The sequence below is a fragment of the Diceros bicornis genome, chromosome 6 (assembly GCF_020826845.1).
Source record: "Diceros bicornis minor isolate mBicDic1 chromosome 6, mDicBic1.mat.cur, whole genome shotgun sequence".
In the NCBI taxonomy this organism is placed as follows: Eukaryota; Metazoa; Chordata; class Mammalia; order Perissodactyla; family Rhinocerotidae; genus Diceros; species Diceros bicornis.
Genome location: NC_080745.1, coordinates 67,150,556 through 67,172,849, shown reverse-complemented (window position 1 = coordinate 67,172,849; position 22,294 = coordinate 67,150,556). Strand labels below are relative to the sequence as shown.

Here is a 22,294-nt window from a genome sequence, read left to right as displayed (position 1 = left end):
CATTCGCGCTGCCAGTGGATTCCCACCCTTCATCTTCACTGCCTCCAACACCTAGGGAGGCCCTTTCTCAGAGACCACCTCAGCCTCTGGACTCCCACCTCCACTGCAGAGGATCCTTCAGATTATCCGTGGTAGTAGTGGGGCGTTGATCCCCAAAACTCCCCTCCCTCAATCATGACTTGCCCATGAGACAACCCTTTCCTTCCTTATTTAGCCTTACTTCAGCTCCATGAAGGGAAAAGGGGTTGTGCACCAAACCTGAGTGACAACAGCAGCAATTTCTTCAAACCTATAGTCCTGAAAATCACCCTTCTACCTCCTGGGTCACAGTTCACACAGTGAACTCTCCCTGTGGGAGATGCAGAAAACCCCCCCAACTGCCTCTCCCTTTGCTATGAGTACTGAAATATCAATGCCTGGGCCTGCCAAGTTAATTCCAAGTTCTATCATATTTCAGTTCACATTGGCAGACAGCAATCCCTTCAATTCTACCCACTACCCCTTCACTACTTCCCTTTAATGCCCCTCAGGAAGGTTAAGTAAGGATCCACTTTCTCAGGGGACACACCTCTCCTTTGCCTTTCTCAAAACAGGCATTCCCCTCTCCTAGATAAAACTTCTACATCTCCCTCTTCCCCAGAGGTCTATCCACATACAAGCATTCTTTAAACATCTGAGCACCTGCTGTGTGCCAAGCAAGCATTGTGCTCAAGCTAAAATGGTACATGACACACAAGCCTTAGAAAACCTTTTATTTAAAAACCTCTACTGGGAACAAGTATGAGCTTCCTCTAGGTCCTTGATATTAAAATCCCTTCCTGGACCAGTAGCATCAGCATCCCCTAGTTTGAAATGCAGAATCTCAGGCCTCACCCTTGAAATCAGCATCTGCATTCTAAAAGATCTCCAGATGATTCAAACGCCCTTTTCAAGTTTGAGAAGCACTGCCCTAGATAAGTGATTTCACTGACAACACACTTGAGGAGCCAAGTTTCAAGTCCAATAGGATTTTGCACTTGACCAAAGAGGGGTCCTAGGAACTCAATGGAGGTAAGCATGTCCCTGATTGTATTCATAGAGGACAAGTGAATATGTCTGGCACCAGCACCACAGAAAGAAGCACAACAGCACTTGGGAGTTCTCTCTAGTCCACGTTTATTAGTCTGAATAGTGACTTAGATCTTCCAAACTTTGGGGGAACCCCTCAACCCCATCCATCTTACATAGGAATGCAAGTTAACTTGTTTCAATGCTTGCTATAAAAAACAAATACCCCTTTAAAAAATCTGATTTAACACATTTTTTATTTCACTTTTTTCCATTTCTTTATAAAACAGTCATCTCCTCACTAGCAGCTCTCTCCCCTAGAGTGGGGGAGGGGGATGGAGGAGGCTGGGCACCTCCAAAGAAAAGGGGGAGGGGGAGAAGGGCCCAGGGTTACCTCCTGAGGTTCTTCTGGGCCTGTTTCAACAATGTGTCAAAGTCAAGAGAATCAAATTTGCTCTTTACAGGAGCAGGGTCAAAGTCTTCCCGGTTGGAGTCTATAGAGGTAGAGAGAGACAAACATCAAGGTCTTTGACCATACTTCCCAACCACAGGGTCCTCAAATGGCCAGCCACCTCCCATCCCAGTAATGGATGGAGCTAAAATCACCCTGATTTTACGTCAAAAAGACAGAAGAGCCTCCATTTCTCCTCTCATCCCACCCCTTAGGTTCTTCGTGTGTCAGATGAAGACAAGTCTGCCTAGCCCCACTGTCAAAAGGTTGGGAATCCTTCTGGAGAGGCGATGAAATATATCAAAGCCTCAAGGCCTCCCTCTACTCACCAAGATCAGAGTAGCTTCTCTTGCAGAACTGCCTGCGGCCCCCAAAGCAGAGATCAAAGGGCTGCTCATCTGCCTGCCTCAGCTTGTGGCCACTCTCGATGGCTGCAAATGCCTCCTCAGCATAGCGGTAAGTGACGAAGCCATAGTTGTCACTGGTGGGGAGGGTGAGGCAGGGGCTGGGATGGCTATCTGGGCACATACCATGGAGAAGAAACAGCTCCCCAGGGTACAGAGAGGGACTGGGGTGGTTCTTCTCATTCCCCAAATGGCCAACCCTCTGTAGAAATGAAGGTGTCCTATACTTCCCAGCACACCAGAGCAAGAGGGAAAGACAAAGAATCATCAAGGTAGATGAATGGGACAAGAAAGGACATCCTGATCTTAGGGCCCAAGCTTACCCTTGGACACGGAAGTGGATGGTGCACTCCTCAATCTCTCCGAAAACAGAGAACCTCTGTTTCAGCTCTGACCGAGTCATGCGGCCAGGTATCTTCCCAATGAAGACCACTCTTCTCTCTTCCTATGTTGGGTCAAGGAAAAATGACACACTGTGAGCCAGGGCCACAGCTGCAGATGGCTCTCCAAGTTCATGGCTCAGGGGCAAGCGTCCTCCTCCTGTTCCCCTACTCACTATTGCACGCTCCTTCTGCAGCACTCTCTGCCTTTGGTAATGGTCATGCGAACGATAAGAGCTGTACCTGACAAAAGAAGAAGGTGCCATCAACCCCCCAGACATAAGACAGCTCAAGTCTCAGAATTCTCAGGCACTTGCATCCCAGATGCACTGACTCCCTGAATACATGCTCACCGCCGCCTCCTGTCACTTCTCCGGCGCGGGGATGGGGAGCGGGACCGGCTTCGGGAACTGGATGATGAGGATGAGGAAGACGAGGAAGATGAGGAGGAGGAAGAGGAAGAGCATCTTCGGGATCGTCCAGAGGAACTGCAACTGGACCTGAAGAATAAATGGAATGCTGGGAGTGGTGCAGGTATATTCCACTTACCTCACCTTGGCCCCAGCCCTGTCTCCCTATCAGGAAGCTCAGGACCAAAGGGAAAGCAGAGCAGAAGAGGTCTAAAAGAACTCTTCACAGCTGACCAAATTGAGGTCCTCATGAACTTTAGATGTATCTGGAATGTTTTAGAGTGTTTTGGCACAGACCATACTTATTTTCAGTTATGCAATTAAAAATGAAAAATATTTAACAAATCAGAAAGAAGAAAAATAAATGGAGACCCAGAGAGATAAAGGGCTGGGCCCTTGGTCTTACAACTAGCTGGCGGTGCCAGGCCTGAGTCTCTGGATTCCTGCTCCCCTAATATGTCTCACAGGAGTACTGTAACCATGGCATAAGGGGAGACTGTGCTAGACCTGTAGTAGAGGCCATTTCTGAAGATATACTTCACTGTCACAAGCCAAGAATTCTTCACTGATTAAGTAGGAAAATTTGTGTCTGTTACTGAGAAAAAGGTACTGCCGGAAAACAGATGAGGCCACAGTGACGCCCAAAGGAACTGTCTCAGACTCTTTCCTCAACAGATGATTAAAGGAAGGACTGTTTGCCATTAACAATCCACTATCCCACCTTTCCACATACCACCTCAGAAATGAGGACTGATACAGTATGCGAAGAAATTAACATGGTCAAGATCAAACCTTAGCGGTCTCCCCAAGGCAGGTCTCAAGGAAGCAGGAGACCTCAGGGATACCCTAAACTCCAACAGGGGATAGAAGCTATCTTCTCAAGCTTGGATGACGCTTGCCTCCTCCAACAATCCAGGAAAGGGGGAGAAGAGAGAAATAGAAGCCTTAGTGCCTGAAAGTATTAAACTCAATGTGCAAAAGCTTTTAAAGTAAACCAGAAGAGAGTACATGAACTTCCTAAATGGAGAGGACCTAACAGGCCATCAGAGCTCACCTTCGCCACCTCTTGTGTGGGGGGGAGAGGGACCTGGACCGGGATCGGGATGAGGAAGACGACGATGAGGATGAGGAGGAAGATGCTTCGCTGGTCCGGTTGGACCCAGAGCTGACAGAACGGCTGCTGCGGCCACGGCGGCCCTGCCAGCCCCGGCTTGAGGGGCTGGCTGACCTGCAGGCTTTTCGATAACAGCGCACTGACCGCTGCTTGGCTGAGGGCTCAAGGGGAATCCTAGTGTTCATATCATTCCGGCAGGGCGAAGCCTCAGGGGACAGCAAGGCAGATGGGGCAAGGCAAGGAGCTGGGGGATCTGCCTGCTCGTTGCTAGTCCTGTGATCAAGTGGTTCCTGGGAAGCAGCTGTGCGTGGGGGCAGGGGGGCAGCTGGGCCCAGGGACAAGACAGGTTTGATGGTGATATCCTGGTGGCGTTTGACGTTCCATCGGGAGCCCACCTCTGGAATGACTAGGGCAGGTGTCTTTTTTGGGGGGGTCCTGCTCCGAACACAATAGTCATGGTCCCCAGAGCCCACATGGACTGGACTAGGGCCATGGACCCCTTCTTGGAGACGGGCTGCAGGTGGATGTTTGGCCTCTGTAACTCCTTCAGGCTTCAGGGTTCCCTCCTGGGCGGTGGACTTAGGAGATTTGGCTTTGGCCAGCAGTGAGACAGCAGCCAGGGGCTTCCATAACTGGTGGGGAGGGGTAGCTGGAGGGGTGAGCCCTGTGAGGGGAGGGAGGATGGAGATAGCAGGATGAGATCCCATTCTACACTTCTAAACACTGCGTATATAGGCTCCAGAGACCCCCACCTCATCTCACAAAGTACACCAACAATGGTCAACAGCCGAACTTCTTCTACTGTTGCAACTACTACTCCTCCTGAGTTCCCCATCTTGGGGACCAGCAATAGAAACTCAGCCAGCTAGGATCCTCCTGAACCCCTCAACCTCTCACTACCCAAACCTAGCTGGTGACCACGTCCTGTCTGGTCTACCTCTCCATTTTTAGACCCACCCCTCCTCCCAGCACTGCCCAACTTCTGGGCTGCATCTTGCCTGGACTCTTGTAATCATTCAATGATCTCCGACCTCGGGCTTCATACCCGTTCACCTGTCTTCTACATTCCTGCTGGAGGGAGCACCCAAAAACCAATCTAGTAAAGCTTTTTCAATTGCTTCTTCAATGCACAGGATAAAGTCCAAACAGCTTAACATGGCTTTCTAAGGTCCCATAATCTGACCTCCTACTTACCACTCTAGCTTTATTTCTTGCTTTAGCTCTGCCCAGCATCCTGATCAGCCACTACACTCTAGACAAACAGAACCACTTGCAATTCCCCAAAACATACCAGGCTGGTTTTGTTTCTTCAGTTCACTCAAGCTTCTCCGTCTACCTAGAATGACCCATCCCCTAAATCTACCTGATCCATATCAGTGATTTTCCCAAGCCTCCGCTTTGGGGATTACCTTCTATATACCCCTTCCCTCATTGTCCCCCTTCAGACCCCACTATAAACCACACAGGCTTCTTTAACATACAACCTCTGATAGGTCAACATGCTCATTTGTTTACACATCTGCCCCCTGGACTGTAAGAACCTCAAGGATAAGATCAGATCTCTGTATCCCCAACACCTACACACACTTGGTGCAGAGCGGGCCCTACAAACATTTGCTAGATAAACTAATCAAAGGCAGAGTTCCCCACCCTGAACCCACCTGCCACGTTGGCCAGTTCTGGGGCTTGTAACCGGTCTAGGGGCCTCTTCTCCTGGGGAGTGTCAACGCTGCTGGCGGGGGAAAAGGGAAAGCCTGGTTCATTGCCTCCTCAACATCTTGTATATCTGCTTCCCTCACAAAGCAATGGGAGAGGGGGTGCGTGCAGAGGAATGGGATGCACAAACTGCCCCTATCATTATCCTCCAGCACAAAAGGGGTCTTAGTGACGAAACTGGAGGTTGGGTTTCAACTCAGCTCTGCCCAATTCCAGGAGGCAGGCCAACTACGACCTTGAATATCCCCCACCTCCTTCAAGCCAGGAACCTTGCCTGCCTGGCTCAAACCAACCCAAAATCAATATGGGGGGAACATGCTTGGCAGAACAGGACAGAGTATCATAAACATGAAAAATGAAAAAAGGCCTCTCAGTGCTGGAAGATTGGGGACAAGGAGGTCCAGGATGCCTGTGTCCTCCAAGGAGTCAGGGGATCCCTAGCCATGAACATCTTCTCCCACTTTATCTTACACCATCACCAGTGCTGAGCAAGCTTAAAGTTTGTTAAATGAAGGAAAGAAATCCCCAAAGGCAAACTTGCCAGAAGATAAAAGGCACTTCCAGGACATTTGGAATCCCAGAATGGAATCAGCCAGAGGATGGTACACATCCTCCTACCTCGCCACCCGAGACAGTGCCCAGTAGTGATGAGCTGAACAGGGGATGGGAAACAGGGAAAGACTCTAAAGCTGACTAAACGTCCCTGCAACAGAGACATCCAGCTGACAGTCCTGGAGCGCCGGCCGGCTGCTGACCAACAGCTGTAGGGTAACTCACTCAGGTCTCCATACTTACCCTGAGTTTCCTACAGCCAAGCTGTCAGCAGGAGGCGGGGGAGGGCACTCCTTTTTGGCTGCAAAGAAACCATACTAGTTAAAAGCCCAACCAGATGTTCCAGATTGAGGAGGCACAGAACGGCTGGCTTTGAGACCCAAAGGAGGAAAATCCACTTTGCCTACCGATTCCACTGGGTTCTCCCTAGAGATCCATTCTCCTCCAGTGGGTGCCCAGGTACTATTTTTAATCATGTCTCTTCTCTGCTCAGAAACATCCACACTCCCCACTGAATCTGAGATAGAGTCCAAACTTCTAAACCTAGCATTCAAGGTTCTACATGACCTGCCTAACTAACTTCCTAGTCTCGTAGCCTACTCTTATTCTATACTTATATTTTATATTTTGCTTTGTCCTATAGATACCTGTTACCAATTCAAGAGTCATTTCTGGAGATTTTTCTCCCCAATTAGACCACAAGCTCCTTGAGAACAGGACCCAGTATCCTCCACAACACCTAGATCCGTGCCTTGTACTGAGAAGGCTGAGCTATCCATTACCTTCCAAATACACCACATGCAATCCTTCCTATACCTCTGCCTTTACTGCCCACCCACTCTATGAAATCCTGTCTTTCAAGGCCCAGCTTGAGAGCTACTTCCCTCTAGAAAATGTCTCCAAACAAACCACCCCACTTGGATCTCCCCAACCATCTACTCTTACAGTTCTTGCCATGCTGTATTACCACACTCTCCCTAGCTTAGATTGTGTCACAGGTGAATCTGGTCTCCTCATTCCAATTAGGGGGCTGCTCTAGTGGCTGAGACTGCTCCTTCCCCCTTACCCCCAGATTAAGCAACTACAGGCCTGGGCCCAAAGGAAAAAGCAACAAAAAGGGGTTGAAGCAAAGCTACCCAGGTTCCCCTACCTTCTGATTTCTCAAACTGCTCCAGCAGACTGGATAGGTCGGATGCCTCAATTCCTATGAAAGCACACAAAACAGGATTGGAAACCAGCCCCTATCAACTGAGTACACAGGTCCCAGTAAGTCCCAAATCACCTCACTTCTCCCTTTATGCTCCCCCTGCCCAATGTACTAAGTAAACCAAGGCAGCAACACAAAGCAGGAAGGAATAAAACAAACCCAGAGTTCTGCCTCTCAAGAACCCTCCAAAGAAATCCAACAAAGGCCAGCCCCACCAAGGTGGTTTATCCTGTTCTATGGAGGACACTCCCCACCCAAGCCCCGTGCCCTTCTTCACACCTGCTGAACCATGTGGCACTCACCAATCTCACTGATGAAAGCCTGCACCACATCCTCAGGACCCTGGGTATGTGGGGTAGGCAGGAAGGACAGTTTCCTTAGACGGGCTGGGTGGACAGCAGGCAGCTTGGCAACAGTGCCCTGCCTTGGTGTAAGAACAGCCTTGGCAACAGGAGAGGGGGGCTTCTGCCTGGGCCTGGTGTCCTGGGTCTCAGGCTTTAGTCTCTCTGATGCAGGCTCCTCAACAGCCACAGTCTCAGCAGACAGACATGGTAGAGCCTTAATCCGGGGGCTTTGCACCGGGGAGGACACCTTATGTTTCAGATGGGGAGATACAGGCACTGGCTTGACCTCCACCTTGGTGGGCTCTATCTGTGGAGCACCCTGGCCAGCAGACCCAAGACTGAGAGGAGTCATCATCGGTAAAGGAAGTACACTTTCAGGGGGGCCAGCTGGGATGCCACTGGGCTCCACCTTGGGTGAGGGAACACCCCTCCCAACAGGAGTTAGTGGCAAAGGAGGCGGGGGTACAGTAGGCCAGAATGAAGGGTGTTGCAGCCCTGGGCCCCATCCCAAGGGCCCATAGGTACAGCTGGAGCTGTAAGGTGGGACTGGGGCAGAAGGGGGCACCCAAGGCACATTGCAAGTGGGGGGCACAGCAAAGACGCCAGGAGTACCAGACACTATCGGCACTGTTGGTGGGGGGGGCAGGCAAGGATAGCCAGAAGGGGACACAGGGGGATAACAAGGCCAGGGTGGCACAGGGGCATAGTGAGTATAGGGATCAGGTGGCACTGGCCCCATAGACATCGGAAGACTAGGAGGCTGCAAGGGTGGTGGGGGCAGACTGGGGACCCCTTGCCCACTTGCAGGAAGGGGCAGCATGGGGGTCATGCCCAGCCCACCCGGGGTAAAAGGTAGAGCCGTGGGCATTGTGGGGGACACAGATTGCACAACAGGAGGCGGAGGTCTCGCTGGCAGTGGCATCTCTTGGGATGGCACCTGCTCAGTGGGAGTTGAGGCCATAGGTTTGTTTGCAGGTGGCTCAAGACTAGGAGAAGCACAGCTGGGACCCAAAAGCACAAAGCAAGCCTCAGAAGGAGCCTCAGGGCTTCTCTGTAGAGCTGTCTTCTTGGCTGGGGCTGGTGGAATGACAAGACAAGGGATGTCTGCCAGTCCTGTGGGGGTTTCTGGGAGACTGGGCCACTTCCCAGCTGGGGGCTGGAGACTCCTCTCTTCTGCCTCTGCTTGGCGCTGTTGCCTTCGTCGCCGGTACTCAGACAGGCTAAGAGGCCGAGGTCTGGCTTCGTGGGTTGTGGCATTGATACCATTTTCCACCTTCAGAGGACCCACAACCTCCTTGACTTCAGGGATGATGGCCTTTAGGGGGTCCGAGGACTCAGACTCCAGGAGGAGCTGGGGGGTTGGACTCCCCTGGGCTGATAATACTGCACCACGTCTGGGATCAGTTGGCCTAGACTTAACTAGCACAGGGTCAATTGGAGCCAGGTCATCAGGAACAGAGTCAACTGGTGCTGGATTGGCCGAGACAGGGTCAACTGGTGGCAGGTCCTCAGAGATGGGAACAACCACTGCAGGGTCAACTGCTGCTGAGTCAGCCAGGACTGGGGCAGTGAGCACTGGGTCATCTGGGAGAGGGTCAACCAGCTCTGAGTTAACTGAAGCAAGGTCAACCAGTGCAGGGTCAACAGGTACAGGGTCAGCTAGAGCAGGGTCAACTGCAGTGGGATCAGCTTCAACAGAGTCAAGTGGCATGCGGTCAGCTTGAGCGGAGTCAACCAATGAGAGATGGGTTGGAACAGGGTCGGTTTGGATGGTGTCAACCACATTGGGGTAGAGGTCTAGAGGACCTTCTTTAGCAGGACTAGCTTGTCCAGCACTACTCTCCAAGTTCCCAGAGGTAGGCTTCTCCAAGGCAGCTGCCCATGCCCGAGCCCAAGCCCGGGGCTTCCCTCTACCACAGGGAGGCGCAACCTCTCTTTGAAGTTCCTCCTGAGGCAAGTTGCCTGCCTGAGAGGTCACGGTAGACTGCCCACGAGAAGATGACCTCAGCCTCCTGGCATAGCCTTCTGCATAGGCTCCTGGATGCTCCTTGCTCTTCTTCCTCCTGCCCTTTCGAGCTCTCTGGGAACTCTGCATTGTATTGGCTGATGGGTTCTGAGGCCCCTTGGGCACCACTGGCTCCACGACCTCCCTGGGCTCCGACAAGCACGCTGACTCCAGCTTCTCTTCTGAGTCCAGTGACAACCCCTCTTTTTCAGGGCAGAGGGCTTCCTTGGGCACAGCAGCCTCCGTCTCTGACTCTAGTGTAGGCAAGAGCAGCTGCAAGGCCGGACCAGCCTCTAGTGAGTCACCCAAGAGCACAGGCTGGGGTCCAGTAGGGATCTGCCGTACCACAACTGGGATCTCTAGGTCATTGCCAGCTGCGGCCGCCTGACCCACAATCTCCAGCACCACACAATCCTCAGGCAGTGTCAAATCATCTGGCTGCTCCTGAAGCTCATCCTCAAGTGATGTCAGGTGGGTGAGGTTTGGCAAGCAGTATGGGTGCATGGCCCGCACCAGCTCACTCAGGGAGGAGATGCTCTCGTCACCAGCTGCCTGCACTGCCATCTCTGCTGCTGCTGTTTTATCTTCCTCCTCAGGGCAGGCCAGGTGCATGGGAAAGTCTGGGATGCTGCTTACAGAGTTGTCAAGCTCCCCAGCAAGCACCTGGCCACTGAAGGTGGCCACCTCTTCCTCTTCTTCCCCATCACTACGCTGCTGGGGAGGAGGGGATTGGCCCCAGCGGGGTCTCGACCTTGGGGGTCTCCAGCTAGGAAGCTTGGGGGAGGAGGTCTCCAAGAAGGAGGGTGGGGAGAAGTCCCAAGGGGGATCTGCGAGAGACATCTCAACCTGCAGGAGAGAACAGAAGCAGGAGAAGGAGTTTTCTCCAGGAATATATTTTTCCAGACCTCTCCCCACACACTCCTCCCTCCTGGGAGTCCCTAAGGCTCCCTAGGTCAGGCTTACCGCACTCACTCTACTACTGCCCGTGCTGGGCCCCAATGGGTCAACTGGGGTGATAAGGTCACGTTCTGGGGGTGTCCGAGAGAGGGTGAGCAGCTTGTGTAGCTAAGAGGGAGAAAAAGAACTGAGATGATTTTGTGCCTCAAAACTATTGAGTAGGCCCACAGATGTGGTTCTAACCTTTGCACCAACCACACATCCCCTTCCCCTGGTCCCACACTCACGGAGGAGCCCTCCCGAGGTGACACAAGCAGCTCCGAGTCAGGAATGCTGTCAAACGGAGACAGGTTCTCGGAGTCTGCATTATCCAAGATCTCTGTCAGAGCTGTGAGCAGCGACACTTCATTCTGGTCCTCCAGGGATAACCTGCTCTGCTCCAGAAAGACAACAGGAAGGTCCCACTAACATCCCTAATGACCTACTGGGCCACTGAGAAGGACTGGATGCCAAGAGACTCAGTTTCCCAGGCTCAGTTCAGCTCAATCTGCCAGATTTGAGTACCAGGAGGCATGTGTTCCAATCTCATTTACTACCATCACCCACCTCTCTAGTGTCAACAAAAACCTGTTGGAAGTGAGTCTTAAACTTATATTTCACATGCACCCTCCACTCTCAGGTAAGATGTGGGATACTCAGCAACAACCCTTGGCTAGGCTGGAATTGGGCTCAAAAGAGAGATCAGAACCCTCTGGACACGTTAAGTCAGGGGCTCAGGCAGGGGGAAAGGCCTTGGACTACAGTCCAAGCCTGCCAGGGCATCGTTATGTGGGATATAACCTGGCAGCCTGCAGCCCAGCACTCACCTAGAGACAAACAACACTCTTCAAGGACTCGGGTTGGGTATCTAGGAGCCATGGTTCTGGGAGAGCAGAGCCACTGAGCCATAGCCTCCCACGCAAAGCTCCTGCCTGAAGACCTCCAAGCCCAGTCCCAGCTCACCTCTCCAAGGCTCCCAAAATCCTCAATGAGGGAGATGAGGGAGGCATCCATGTAGCTCTGCATGGTCCCCAGCAGTGTCTCATCCTGCAGCATGAGCTCCTCCATCTCCAGGTCCTTGTCCCTCAGACAGGGGCCCAGCCGAGACAGACTGACAAAGCCAGAATCATCCCCCTCCTCATGCAGCAGCACCTGGGGCAAAAGGGGGGAAGGTCAGAAGGGCATGGTAAAGGCTGCAGGACATGGGCCCTCGGGGCAGCCGACTGATATGCTCAGTAAACCAGGTACCCAGCCCTCCACCAATGGCACCAGACTCAGCAGGAGCCCCACCACAGCCAAACCTCTGGATTTCCTGGGCAGAGAGAAGTACAACCCATGAGCCAAAGCCCCAACCAAGATAGCAGTGTTCAAGGACCTTCTGGGCAAAAAAAAGTTTGGACTCCATCCAGAAACAGTTGGAGCCACAGGAGATTATGAAACTGGGGAGTAGAAACATCAAAAAGATCAAGCAGAGGAGTCGGCTGCTGGTGGTGATGAAGGCAGACAGTCCAAGGGGCACACCGAAGAAGAGGAGGTCAGCAAGGAGGCAATTTCAGCTACAACCACCTTACCTTCCTCAAATCCCACTTAGGCCTCTCTTCTCTGCTTAGCTCAAATCCCACCTTCTTCAAGAAGACATCTCAGACTTCCCCAACCCATGCTGATTTCTAATCACAACCCTGAATTCACAGTTTCTGTACCACTCACTTTTCTGGCAATCACATCCTACCCCGTCCTTACCTCATGACATTCCTTGCATCATTACTCAAACTAGATTCCAAGTTCCTTGGGGGCAAATAACCCTTTGTATTCTATTAGCTTATATTCTTCTTGGCTCTTGGAAAAATTTAAACTCTGTTTATAGTTCCTGGTTATCCATGATGCCTGGCAGTGTCTTATTCAGAGTTGATATTCACACGTACTTCACACTTTTATTTTGAAGGCCCTACAGTGTGCCACCCAACCTCTCAATGGTAGTCCCAAGGGAAAAGTCTCTTTCCCTACCCCTACCAGGTAAGAGCAAGAGAAAGCTTGATTCTGTAGATGGAAAAGCCTCACCCCACCACTTCCCTGAGAACTAGCAACATCTTCAGCCTTGTCAGACAGGGAGCCACCCGCCCAGGCCTGTCAAGAGTGTGGGCGTGGGCAGGGCCAGAAGTGACGGGAATGGGGCTGGCAAAGCCAGAGGCCAGAGCCATGGGTATCTCCCCTATAGGAAACAGATGATACAAAGCCTGGAGAACTGGAACAAACATGGACAAGTCAGCCCCCTCTCCCCTTCTGTAGCAAAGGGAAACTCTGCACCTCTTCCAAGAAAAAGAAAAAGCAACAGGTGTGATTATACTCCCACACCCACCCTCCTAACCAAGCTGAGGAGTTCCAATGCCCAAGGAAAGGAAAGACTAGATAGAGACACTTTAGGAGGCCAGGCCCAGAGATGAAGTGAAAGGTGGCAGGTTTTAGGCACTAACTCCTCCTAGGCCTTTACAATCCTGTAATTACAACCAACAGCTGAATAGCACCTGGCTCAGCAAACACTCCTGGGTTGAGCAAGGAGGCTGCATCTCGACTTGCCCTGCCACCTTCCTGGCCCAGCCACTAGGCCAGAATCTCAAGACAATGTCCAGCTCTACAAACCACTCATCACCACCTCCATCGGGCAGGTACTGGAGCCCCAGCTGCAGACAATCTCACCTTCACCTGACCTCACCCATCCCTCAATCCCCAAACAGCACAGCTCCAAGAGTACCAAGATCATCTAGGGGCTAACGCCAGGCTAAAAGTAAGCTAGTTGCCAGCATCTCTAACTTCAACAACCTCCCAACTGGCTTTCCTACATCCAGTCATGTCCCTGCAGCGTTCAAAACCAGCTATGAACTTTTAAAAATACACATCTGATCACTTCCTGAGACCCTCACTAAACCCCTCCAATGGCATCTCACTGCTCTTAGCATCCAGTTTAAACTCCTTGATATGGCTTACAGGGGTCCTGGTCTTCCCCACCAGACTCTCCTGATCCACTGTGTCCTCTCTCACCACGTTGCCTGTCTCTCTACACACCAGCCACACAGGTCTCTCAGTTTCTCTAATAAGCCATGTTCTCTCCCACCTCAAGACCTTCACATACTATTTCTCTGATGAAAGCTTCCCTACCCCACCCCCTCACACAGCTTTCGGGTCTCAGCTTAAAATGTCCCTTCCCAGACCCTGCAAAGTAGATTACTACTACTGATTATATAATCCCAAATATGCTGCAGTTTCTTTTTGTCCCACTCATTATTTATTGTCTATCTTGATAAAAACACAAGATCCTAGAGGACAGGGACCATGTGTAGTTTAACCACAGTATCCTCCATGTTTGAACATAGTGGTATCTCAATAAATAGCTGGTTGACTGACCAGCTTCCACATACCCATCTTTGGGGGGCAAGGGAGTTTATAATCTTTCCATGAGACCCTCTCCAATCCCAAATGACCACCTAACTTGGATTACAACTGGATCATGGATCCTTCCTGCCTCTCCCCCAAAGGGTGAGCAGCACCAGGTGCACAAGATGTTAACTCTGAGAAAAGGAGAGAAGAGAGGGTAGGCAGCTCCCAAGTTAGAGCCCTAGAAACCATTTTCCCCTGGGCAAGGGACTGGACTGCCTGCTGAAACTGACACTACCTGAAGCCTGCAGCCCAGCTCCTACTTAGAGACCAAAAAAAAGAAAAAAAACTTTCAAGGACTCAGCTTAATTTCTTAAGAGAGATAATTCAAACTAAGTCTTGCCCACCTCCACTCTGGGTGGGAACTTTTAAGAAGCCCTCTGCTGAGAAATGGGACGACAACAGTTTTTAAGTATGGAGAACTGAAGACGAAGGAAAAAAAAAATCCGACAGAAAGAACTTCCCCGGCCAATAAATGTTCAACTAGTGTCGAGTAGTTCTCAAATGGCCTCCAACTTTTCCCATCCCCAGCAAAAAGTTCAGAGAGCCTTAAACACAGACCACGTCAATTTGTATGTGTCAGTTCACAAGAGCAGACCTTAGCTGCCTCCTCAAAAGAGATGCTGGAGGAAAAAGTGAGGGAAGGAGAGAGGATTCCCTCTCCCTTAAGCTTGTCTCATGTATATGTTGACACTCCCCATACCCCTTGAAGCACGAATGAGGCAGGACCGCAGGCAACCAAAACGCCACTGCCCGTGACTCACAACCCACCCCAAGCCGGTCAGACAGAAACCCGCCACAAGCTCACTCCACAGCCCTTCAACCTAAGCCCTCTACTCTCCCCAACACACTCCGCCATCCGCAGGGAACTGACTCCCCGCACATCTGGCAAGTCCTTCACCATCCGCTGTCGAGAGGCGCCGCGGACCAAAGCAGGAGGAAAAAAACTTCTCCAAGGTTCTAGGCAAAGTTGACTCTAGCAGCCCCTACCTTCCTTCCCGGCCGGGGCCCCCAGCCCGGGTCGGAGATGGCGGGACCGGCTGAGACACACCCAGTTCCCGGCAGCGCGGCTCTAGCGCCGATACGAGATGCCGGGCAGCCTGGGGCGGGAGCCACGTGGACATCCCCTCCCCGCCCCCACGTGGACCCGCGGCCCGCGGGCCCCACCTTACCGGGAGCCCAACCCACGTGGGTGCCGAGGCCGCCTAGAGGGGGAGGGGAAGCAGACAAGTTCTCCCGGGAAAATCGCTCCCCCCACCCCACATGGCTCCGAAAAGGCACTGCGGCCCGGGGCTAGGGGTACCTCCACTCGGCATCCTTAAAGGAAGGTCTTAGCCCTCCACTCCAAGTCCGAATCCCTGATCCCCCCACCACGGGCCATGTTTCCGACACCCGGCTCTGCCCCTCCAGCATTCCGGAGGAATGGCCGAAAAGACCCTGTCTCTGCTCGCGTCCCCCACAGCAAGTGGCCCAGGTCCACTCGGCCCAATCTGTCTCCTGCAGCCACCCGGCATCGACTCCAGAGCGCTTCCTTCCTTTCCTGTGGCGTCCACGTGTCACAGCCCGGCACACGCCGCTTTGCTGCCAGCCGCGGGCCTCCCGCCAGCCTCTCACCTGTTCCCCTCCGCTCACAGCGCCCACAGTCCCATATGGCGCTTGGCTCCGACTCCCCCAACCGCTGCCGCGGACTCCACCGCCAGGGTCGGGGCCGGGGCCCCCACTCGGAGGCGGACCGACTCCGTCCCTCCGTCCCCGGCGCGCCGCCATCTTGGCCCCTGAACACCCAGCGCAGCTCTGACCGCCGGCGCCGCCTCGCCCAGCCGCTTGTGGGAAGGGAACTACAACTCCCGAAAGACAGTACAAAACTACGGACCCCAGGAGGCCGCGCGGCGAGACCTGCTTGACCCGGGAAGAGAGCCTTGGCCTCGCGAGGGAGCCTGGGAATAGTAGTCGCTTTAAAGGGAGCCCAAGTGGCGCGTGCTGTGGGTTTACTGTAATGCTTAGTTTGTGTTGCGCGGGGCACCTAGTTGGGGAGCGCGAGGTAATAAAGGGAGACTTAACATTTGTGTATCTTTTTATTTTCCTAATTTGTGCAACTGTCGGAACGCCCTCTTTGTCTGACGTTCTACCTGCTGTACTTTCCTTTCACCTTAATCCAAGTGAGCCTATGTTTTGAAACAGCACCCCCTAGTGGGCACCCTCCTTCCAGGAGCTAACGGTCACCTAATCTTATACTGCGGCACTACTGCGAGTTTAATCTGAAAATCCCGCATTCCCGGTTTTTCTTTGGGCTCAGAAACCCACGTTGGCGTCTCATTACCAAATTTATTTCCTGCTGCTGCGGATCACCTTGCTGTCCTCCAAAGACACCCGGTGTTCTGCATTTGTGTTTCTGTCCAGAAGACTGGAGCCTCAAAACACCTTTCATGCCCTGTTTTATCCAGGAAAACCTTTTTGATCATCCCAGCTGGCCGTGATCCCACTCTGTATTTCTCCAGTCTATCACTATCTCTACCATTCACTCATTTGCCATTTAGAGGCTACTTCATATTGTTTTCCTTTTATTTTTTTAAGTTTTTTATTACAAAAGTTTAAAAGTCATTTCAGAGTACAATACTATAATGTAAAACATATACTTGGCCTGCAAATTCCAGTTCTACTCCCCAGGTTTAACCCGTGTCACTTTTGGTGTGCATTCATCCACGCTTTTTCTATGCATTTAAAAAGATATGGGGGGAGGGTGCTGGCCCTGTGGCACAGCAGTTAAGTTCACACAGTCTGGTTTGGCCCGGGGTTCGCAGGTTCGGATCCTGGGCACAGACCGGCACACCGCTTGTCATACCATGCTGTGGCGGCATCCCATATAAAGTAGAGGAAGATGGGCACAGATGTTAGCCCAGGGTCAATCTTCCTCAGCAAAAAGAGGAGGATTGGCATTGGATGTTAGCTCAGGGCTAATCTTCCCCACAAAAAAAAGGTATAGGGACACATTGATCTTTTCTTCAATCAAAAATGGAACCATTTCATATGTGTGGTTCCACAACTTGCTTTCTTCATGTAACAATACGTTATTCCATTCATTGACCAAATACTTACTGAGATCTTAGTGAGTACCAGTTCCACTATATGAATATATCATTATTTAAATTATGTTTATTTCCAGCTTTTCACTATTACAAATTAAGTTACAGTGACCATTCTTGTACATCTGTAGTTTCCTTGAAGAGATCAAGGATGTATACATTTGAAATTTTGGTGGATAATGCCAAACTGCCCTTTAGGTGGTTGCATCAATATACATTCCCACAAAAAACTCATGAGAGGAGAGGACCTCTGTTATGGACTGAATTATGTCATTGTTCCCCCCCGCCCCATGGCAAAATTCATATGTTGAAGGGCTTCACACCCAATATGACTGTATTTGGAGATAGAGAGTTTAAGGAGACAATTAAGGTTAAATTACATCATAAAGGTGGGGGCCTAATCCCATAGGACTGGTGTCAAAAGAGGAAGAAACACCTGCAAGCCAGGCACAGCTCTCACCAGAAACCAGCCGTGCCAGGACCTTGATCTTGGACTTCCAGCCTCTAGAGCTCTGAGAAAATAAATTTCTGTTGTTGAAGCCACTTAGGCTGTGGTATTCTGTTATGGCAGCCTGGTCAGACAAATACAACTTCCTTTTATTTAGTTTCTTAATCTTTCAGGTGAATTAGTTTTGTCTCCCCAAATAGGGTTTAAAAGCTACAAATTCAGAAACTGAATCTGTTCACAATTTTCTCTATAAAATAGTCATATGAGGGGCAACAATAAAGTTATTTCCAAAAACTTGGAAAAATTGGGCTGGCCCCGTGGCTTAGCGGTTGGGTGCACGCGCTCCGCTACTGGTGGCCCGGGTTCGGATCCCAGGCACGCACCGACGCACCGCTTCTCCGGCCATGCTGGGGCCGCGTCCCACATGCAGCAAGTGGAAGGATGTGCAACTATGACATACAACTGTCTACTGGGGCTTTGGGGGAAAAAAATAAAATAAAAATAAAAAATAAAAAAAATAAAGTTTCAAAAACTTGGAAATAATTGCCTATGAGAAATCAGTAAGAACCAATACAGGATGACACAATTCTTTCTCTGTGGAAGAAACATACTCTTAGAGATGTTCTGTAAATGCTGGTGATTTGGGCACTAATTATGGTCATTATTATGGTGATTAGCCTTGGGGAAGAAGATTAATGTTAAAGAAAGCAGAAAATTGTGCCTTTTTTTTATATATAATTTTATTTTTTCCCCCAAAGCCCCAGTAGATAGTTGTAGGTCATAGCTACACATCCTTCTAGTTGCTGTATGTGGGATGTGGCCTCAGCATGGCCAGAGAAGTGGTGCGTCGGTGTGCGCCAGGGATCTGAACCCGGGCCACCAGCAGCAGAGCGCGCACACTTAACCGCTAAGCCACGGGGCCGGCCCCTGTGCCATTTCTTTATTGTGAAATTTTTGTTGTACATTATTGTTTGTCAGTCACCATATAAATGCATCCCTTCACCCCTTGTGCCCACCCCCCAACCCCCTTGCCCCTGGTAACCACCAAACAGTTCTATCTGTCCATGTATTGGTTTATCTTCCACACATGAGTGAAATCATGCAGTATTTGTCTTTCTCTTTCTAGCTTATTTTGCTTAACATAATACCCTCCAGGTCCATCCATGTTGTTGCAAATGGGACGATTTTGTCTTTTTTTATGGCTGAGTAGTATTCCATTGTGTGCAGATATACTTCTTCTTTATCCAATCATCAGTTAAGGGACATTTGAGTTGCTTCCATGTCTTGGCTATTGTGAATAATGCTGCAATGAACACAGGGGTGCCTAAGCCTCTTTGGATTGTTGATTTCAGGTTTGTTGGGTAGATACCAAGTACTTGGATAGCTGGATCATAAGGTATTTCTTTTTTTTTTTTTTTTATTTTTTTATTTATTTTTTTTCCCCCAAAGCCCCAGTAGATAGTTGTATGTCATAGCTGCACATCCTTCTAGTTGCTGTATGTGGGACGCGGCCTCAGCATGGCCCGGGAAGCCGTGCGTCTGTGCGCGCCTGGGATCGAACCCGGGCTGCCAGCAGCAGAGCGCGCGTACTCAACCACTAAGCCACGGGGCTGGCCCAGGTATTTCTATTTTTAATTTTTTGAGGAATCTCCATACTGTTTTCCACAGAGACTGCACTGGTTTGCATTCCCACCAGCAGTGAATTAGGGTTCCCATTTCTCCACAGCCTCTCCAGCATTTGTTAGTTTTTGTCTTGGTGATTATAGCCATTCTTAACAGGTGTAAGATGATATCTTAGTGTGGTTTTGATTTGCATTTCCCTGATGATTAGTGATGTTGAGCATCTTTTCATGTGAAAATTGTGCCATTTTTGCTTTAGTCAGCATCTGACGAAACAATCTGTTCACCTAAGTATGGTGTTCGCATGGAATCTACTCAAAAATATAAGAATATATCTCTGGGTGTCCAGTGCCACGTAGACAGGGGTGTCATGGCTACTAGTCTCCTTGGCAGGTACATTCCAAAGGTCCATTAAGGAAAACCTCAGAGACATAGGCCACCAAACACTGGGAACCTCCAACCATGTGTCCTTGCCTGACTCCATGCTCATCAAAGACTCATCTGATTATAACTGACTTCCCACATCATTTTATATGGAGAGAAAGTGTGTTGACCAAGTGAGACAAAGTCCCCAGTTCACATAATACATATTTCTCAGTGAGAATGAACAAATCAGCATTCTGGTTTATTTACTGAGTGAATACTACATGCCAGGCATTGTTTCAGGCACTGGAGATACAGCAATGACAAAACAGACCAAAAAACCCTCCCTAATGCAGCTCACATTCCCGTGGGGAGACAATCTCCAAGTAGACAAAGAGTTAAAATAATTTCAGAGTGCCATAAGTGCTATCAGAAAATAGATGGGGGCCAGCCCCATGGTGTAGTGGTTAAGTTCGTGCACTCTGCTTTGGCGGCCTGGGGTTTGTGGGTTCAGATCCCAGGCGTGGACCTACACACTGCTCATCAAGCCATGCTGTGGCAGTGTCCCACATACAAAATAGAGGAAGACTGGCACAGATGTTAGCTCAGGGCCAATCTTCCTCACCAAAAAAAAAAAAAAAAGAAAGAAAGAAAGAAAGGAAAAAGGGGCCGGCCCCGTGGCTTAGCAGTTAAGTGCGCGCACTCCGCTGCTGGCGGCCCAGGTTCGGATCCAGGGCGCACACCGACACACTGCTTTTCTGGCCATGCTGAGGCCGTGTCCCACATACAGCAACTAGAAAGATATGCAGCTATGACATACAACTATCTACTGGTGCTTTGGGGGGAAAATAAATAAACAAAAAATCTTAAAAAAAAAAAAGAAAGAAAAGAAATGGGATATGGGATAGAAAGTGCAAAAGGTAAGAGGGAATGGGCCGGCTCCGTGGCTTGGCGGTTAAGTGCACGCGCTCTGATGCCGGCGGCCCGGGTTCGGATCCCAGGCGTGCCCCGAGGCACCACTTCTCCGTCCAACCCGGGGCCGAGTCCCACGTACAGCAACTAGAAGGATGTGAACCTATGACATGCAGCTATCTACTGGGGCTTTGGGGGGAAAAAATGAATAAATAAAATCTTTAAAAAAAAAAATTAAAAAAAAAAAAAGGTAAGAGGGATTAATTTTATATGGTGTGACCAGGTAAGCCCTCTGAGGAGGAGATATTTGAGGTAAGACCTGAATCACAAGAAAGATCTAGCCATTCAAAGAGCATTCTGTGGTAAGAATGATAGCCAGTGCATAGGCTCTGGGAACACATTTGTTGACTTCAAAAGGAAGACCGGTTTAACTAAAGAGTTCTAGAAAAGAGGGAGAGTAGTACCAAGATAATGTGTCATGTGTATTTAACTTGTGTGAATTTGATGAATTCTGATCATTGCCTAAATTGAATCTCCAGATCTGCAACACTGAGGACCAGATCTAGTGTGGTTGGACACCCCTAAGATGGCCCCTGGTAATCTCTGCCTCCTATTATTCACACTTTTATGTGCCAGAGTTGGTCTGTGTGACCAATAATATAAGGCAGAAGTGATGATACATCATTTCCAAGATTAGGTTATAAAAAGACTGAGGCTTTCAGTCTAGGGGCTCTTGTTCCCTCTCTCTCTCTATCACTCTCTGGCACATCACTTACTCTAGTGAAAGCAATGTGCCATGTTGTGAACAGCCCGGTGGAGAGCCCCACGTGGCAAAAAATTGAAGGCTCTGTCCAACAGGCATGGAAGAACTGAGGCCTGCCACCCACCACCAACCACGAGAATGAACTTAGAAGGAGATTCTCCAGCCCCAGTCAAACCTTGAAATGACTGCAGACCTGCACAACAGCTTGACTACAACCTTGTAAGAGACCCTCAACCAGAACCACCACCTAAGCCACTCCTGGATTCCTGACCCTCAGAAACTGAGTGAGGGCCAGCCCGGTGGCTTAGTGGTTAAGTGTGCACGCTCTGCTACTGGCGGCCCGGGTTTGGACCCCGGGCGCGCACCGACTCGCCGCTTCTCCAGCCATGCTGAGACTGCCTCCCACTTACAGCAACTAGAAGGATGTGCAACTATGACGTATAATGATCTACTGGGGCTTTGGGGAAAAAAAAGGAGGATTGGCAATAGATGTTAGCTCAGAGCCGGTCTTCCTCAGCAAAAAGAGGAGGATTAGCATGGATGTTAGCTCAGGGCTGATCTTTCTCACAAAAAAAAAAAAGAAAAGAAAAGAAACTGAGTAAGATAATAAAAGTTTGTTGTTTTAAGATGCTACGGGGGCTGGCCCCATGGCTTAGCGGTTAAGTGAGCGCGCTCCGCTGCTGACGGCCCAGGTTTGGATCCCAGGCGCACACCGACGCACCGCTTCTCTGGCCATGCTGAGGCTGCGTCCCACATACAGCAACTAGAAAGATGTGCAGCTATGACATGCAACTATCTACTGGGGCTTTGGGGAAATAAATAAATAAATAAAATTATTTTTAAAAAATAATAATAAAAAAATAAAAAGGGGCCGGCCCCGTGGCTTAGCGGTTAAGTGCGTGCGCTCTGCTGCTGGCGGCCCAGGTTCAGATCCTGGGCGCGCACCGACGCACTGCTTCTCTGGCCATGCTGAGGCCGCGTCCCACATACAGCAACTAGAAGGCTGTGCAACTATGACATACAACTACCTACTGGGGCTTTGGGGGAAAAATAAATAAATAAATAAATAAAAATTATTAAGATGCTACCATTTTGGGGCTGGCCCTGGGG

The 22,294-nt window shown here is 50.3% G+C and overlaps 1 protein-coding gene across 5 annotated transcripts; it reads right to left on the bottom strand.

Moving 5' to 3' along the window:
- Window positions 1-1,138: 1,138 nt before the first annotated feature.
- On the bottom strand, window positions 1,139-15,778 carry PPRC1 (PPARG related coactivator 1). Of its 5 annotated transcripts, none has more exons than XM_058543857.1 (14): window positions 15,610-15,778; window positions 11,530-11,718; window positions 10,815-10,961; window positions 10,594-10,695; window positions 7,584-10,476; window positions 7,225-7,278; window positions 6,318-6,375; window positions 5,468-5,538; window positions 3,747-4,470; window positions 2,636-2,782; window positions 2,459-2,525; window positions 2,226-2,347; window positions 1,828-1,979; window positions 1,139-1,541 (listed from the first exon to the last, which is right to left on the bottom strand). In XM_058543857.1, exons 1-14 carry the CDS (start codon window positions 15,760-15,762, stop codon window positions 1,438-1,440), a joined length of 4,983 nt encoding a protein of 1,660 aa, XP_058399840.1. In that variant the 5' UTR covers window positions 15,763-15,778; the 3' UTR covers window positions 1,139-1,437. The 5 variants fall into 5 exon arrangements, with proteins under 5 accessions (XP_058399840.1, XP_058399841.1, XP_058399842.1 ...); XM_058543858.1 differs by having other exon boundaries at window positions 5,468-5,535; XM_058543859.1 differs by having other exon boundaries at window positions 10,603-10,695.
- Between the last annotated feature and the right edge of the window lie 6,516 nt (window positions 15,779-22,294).

Coding starts and splice junctions, on each gene's coding strand:
- PPRC1 (XM_058543857.1), bottom strand. CDS start 15,762: ATGGCGGCGCGCCGGGGACGGAGGGACGGAGTCGGTCCGCCTCCGAGT. Junction 7,279..7,583: donor GGCTTTCATCAGTGAGATTG/GTGAGTGCCACA, acceptor GTGCTTTCATAG/GAATTGAGGCATCCGACCTA. Junction 4,471..5,467: donor AGAACTGGCCAACGTGGCAG/GTGGGTTCAGGG, acceptor CTCCCCTCACAG/GGCTCACCCCTCCAGCTACC.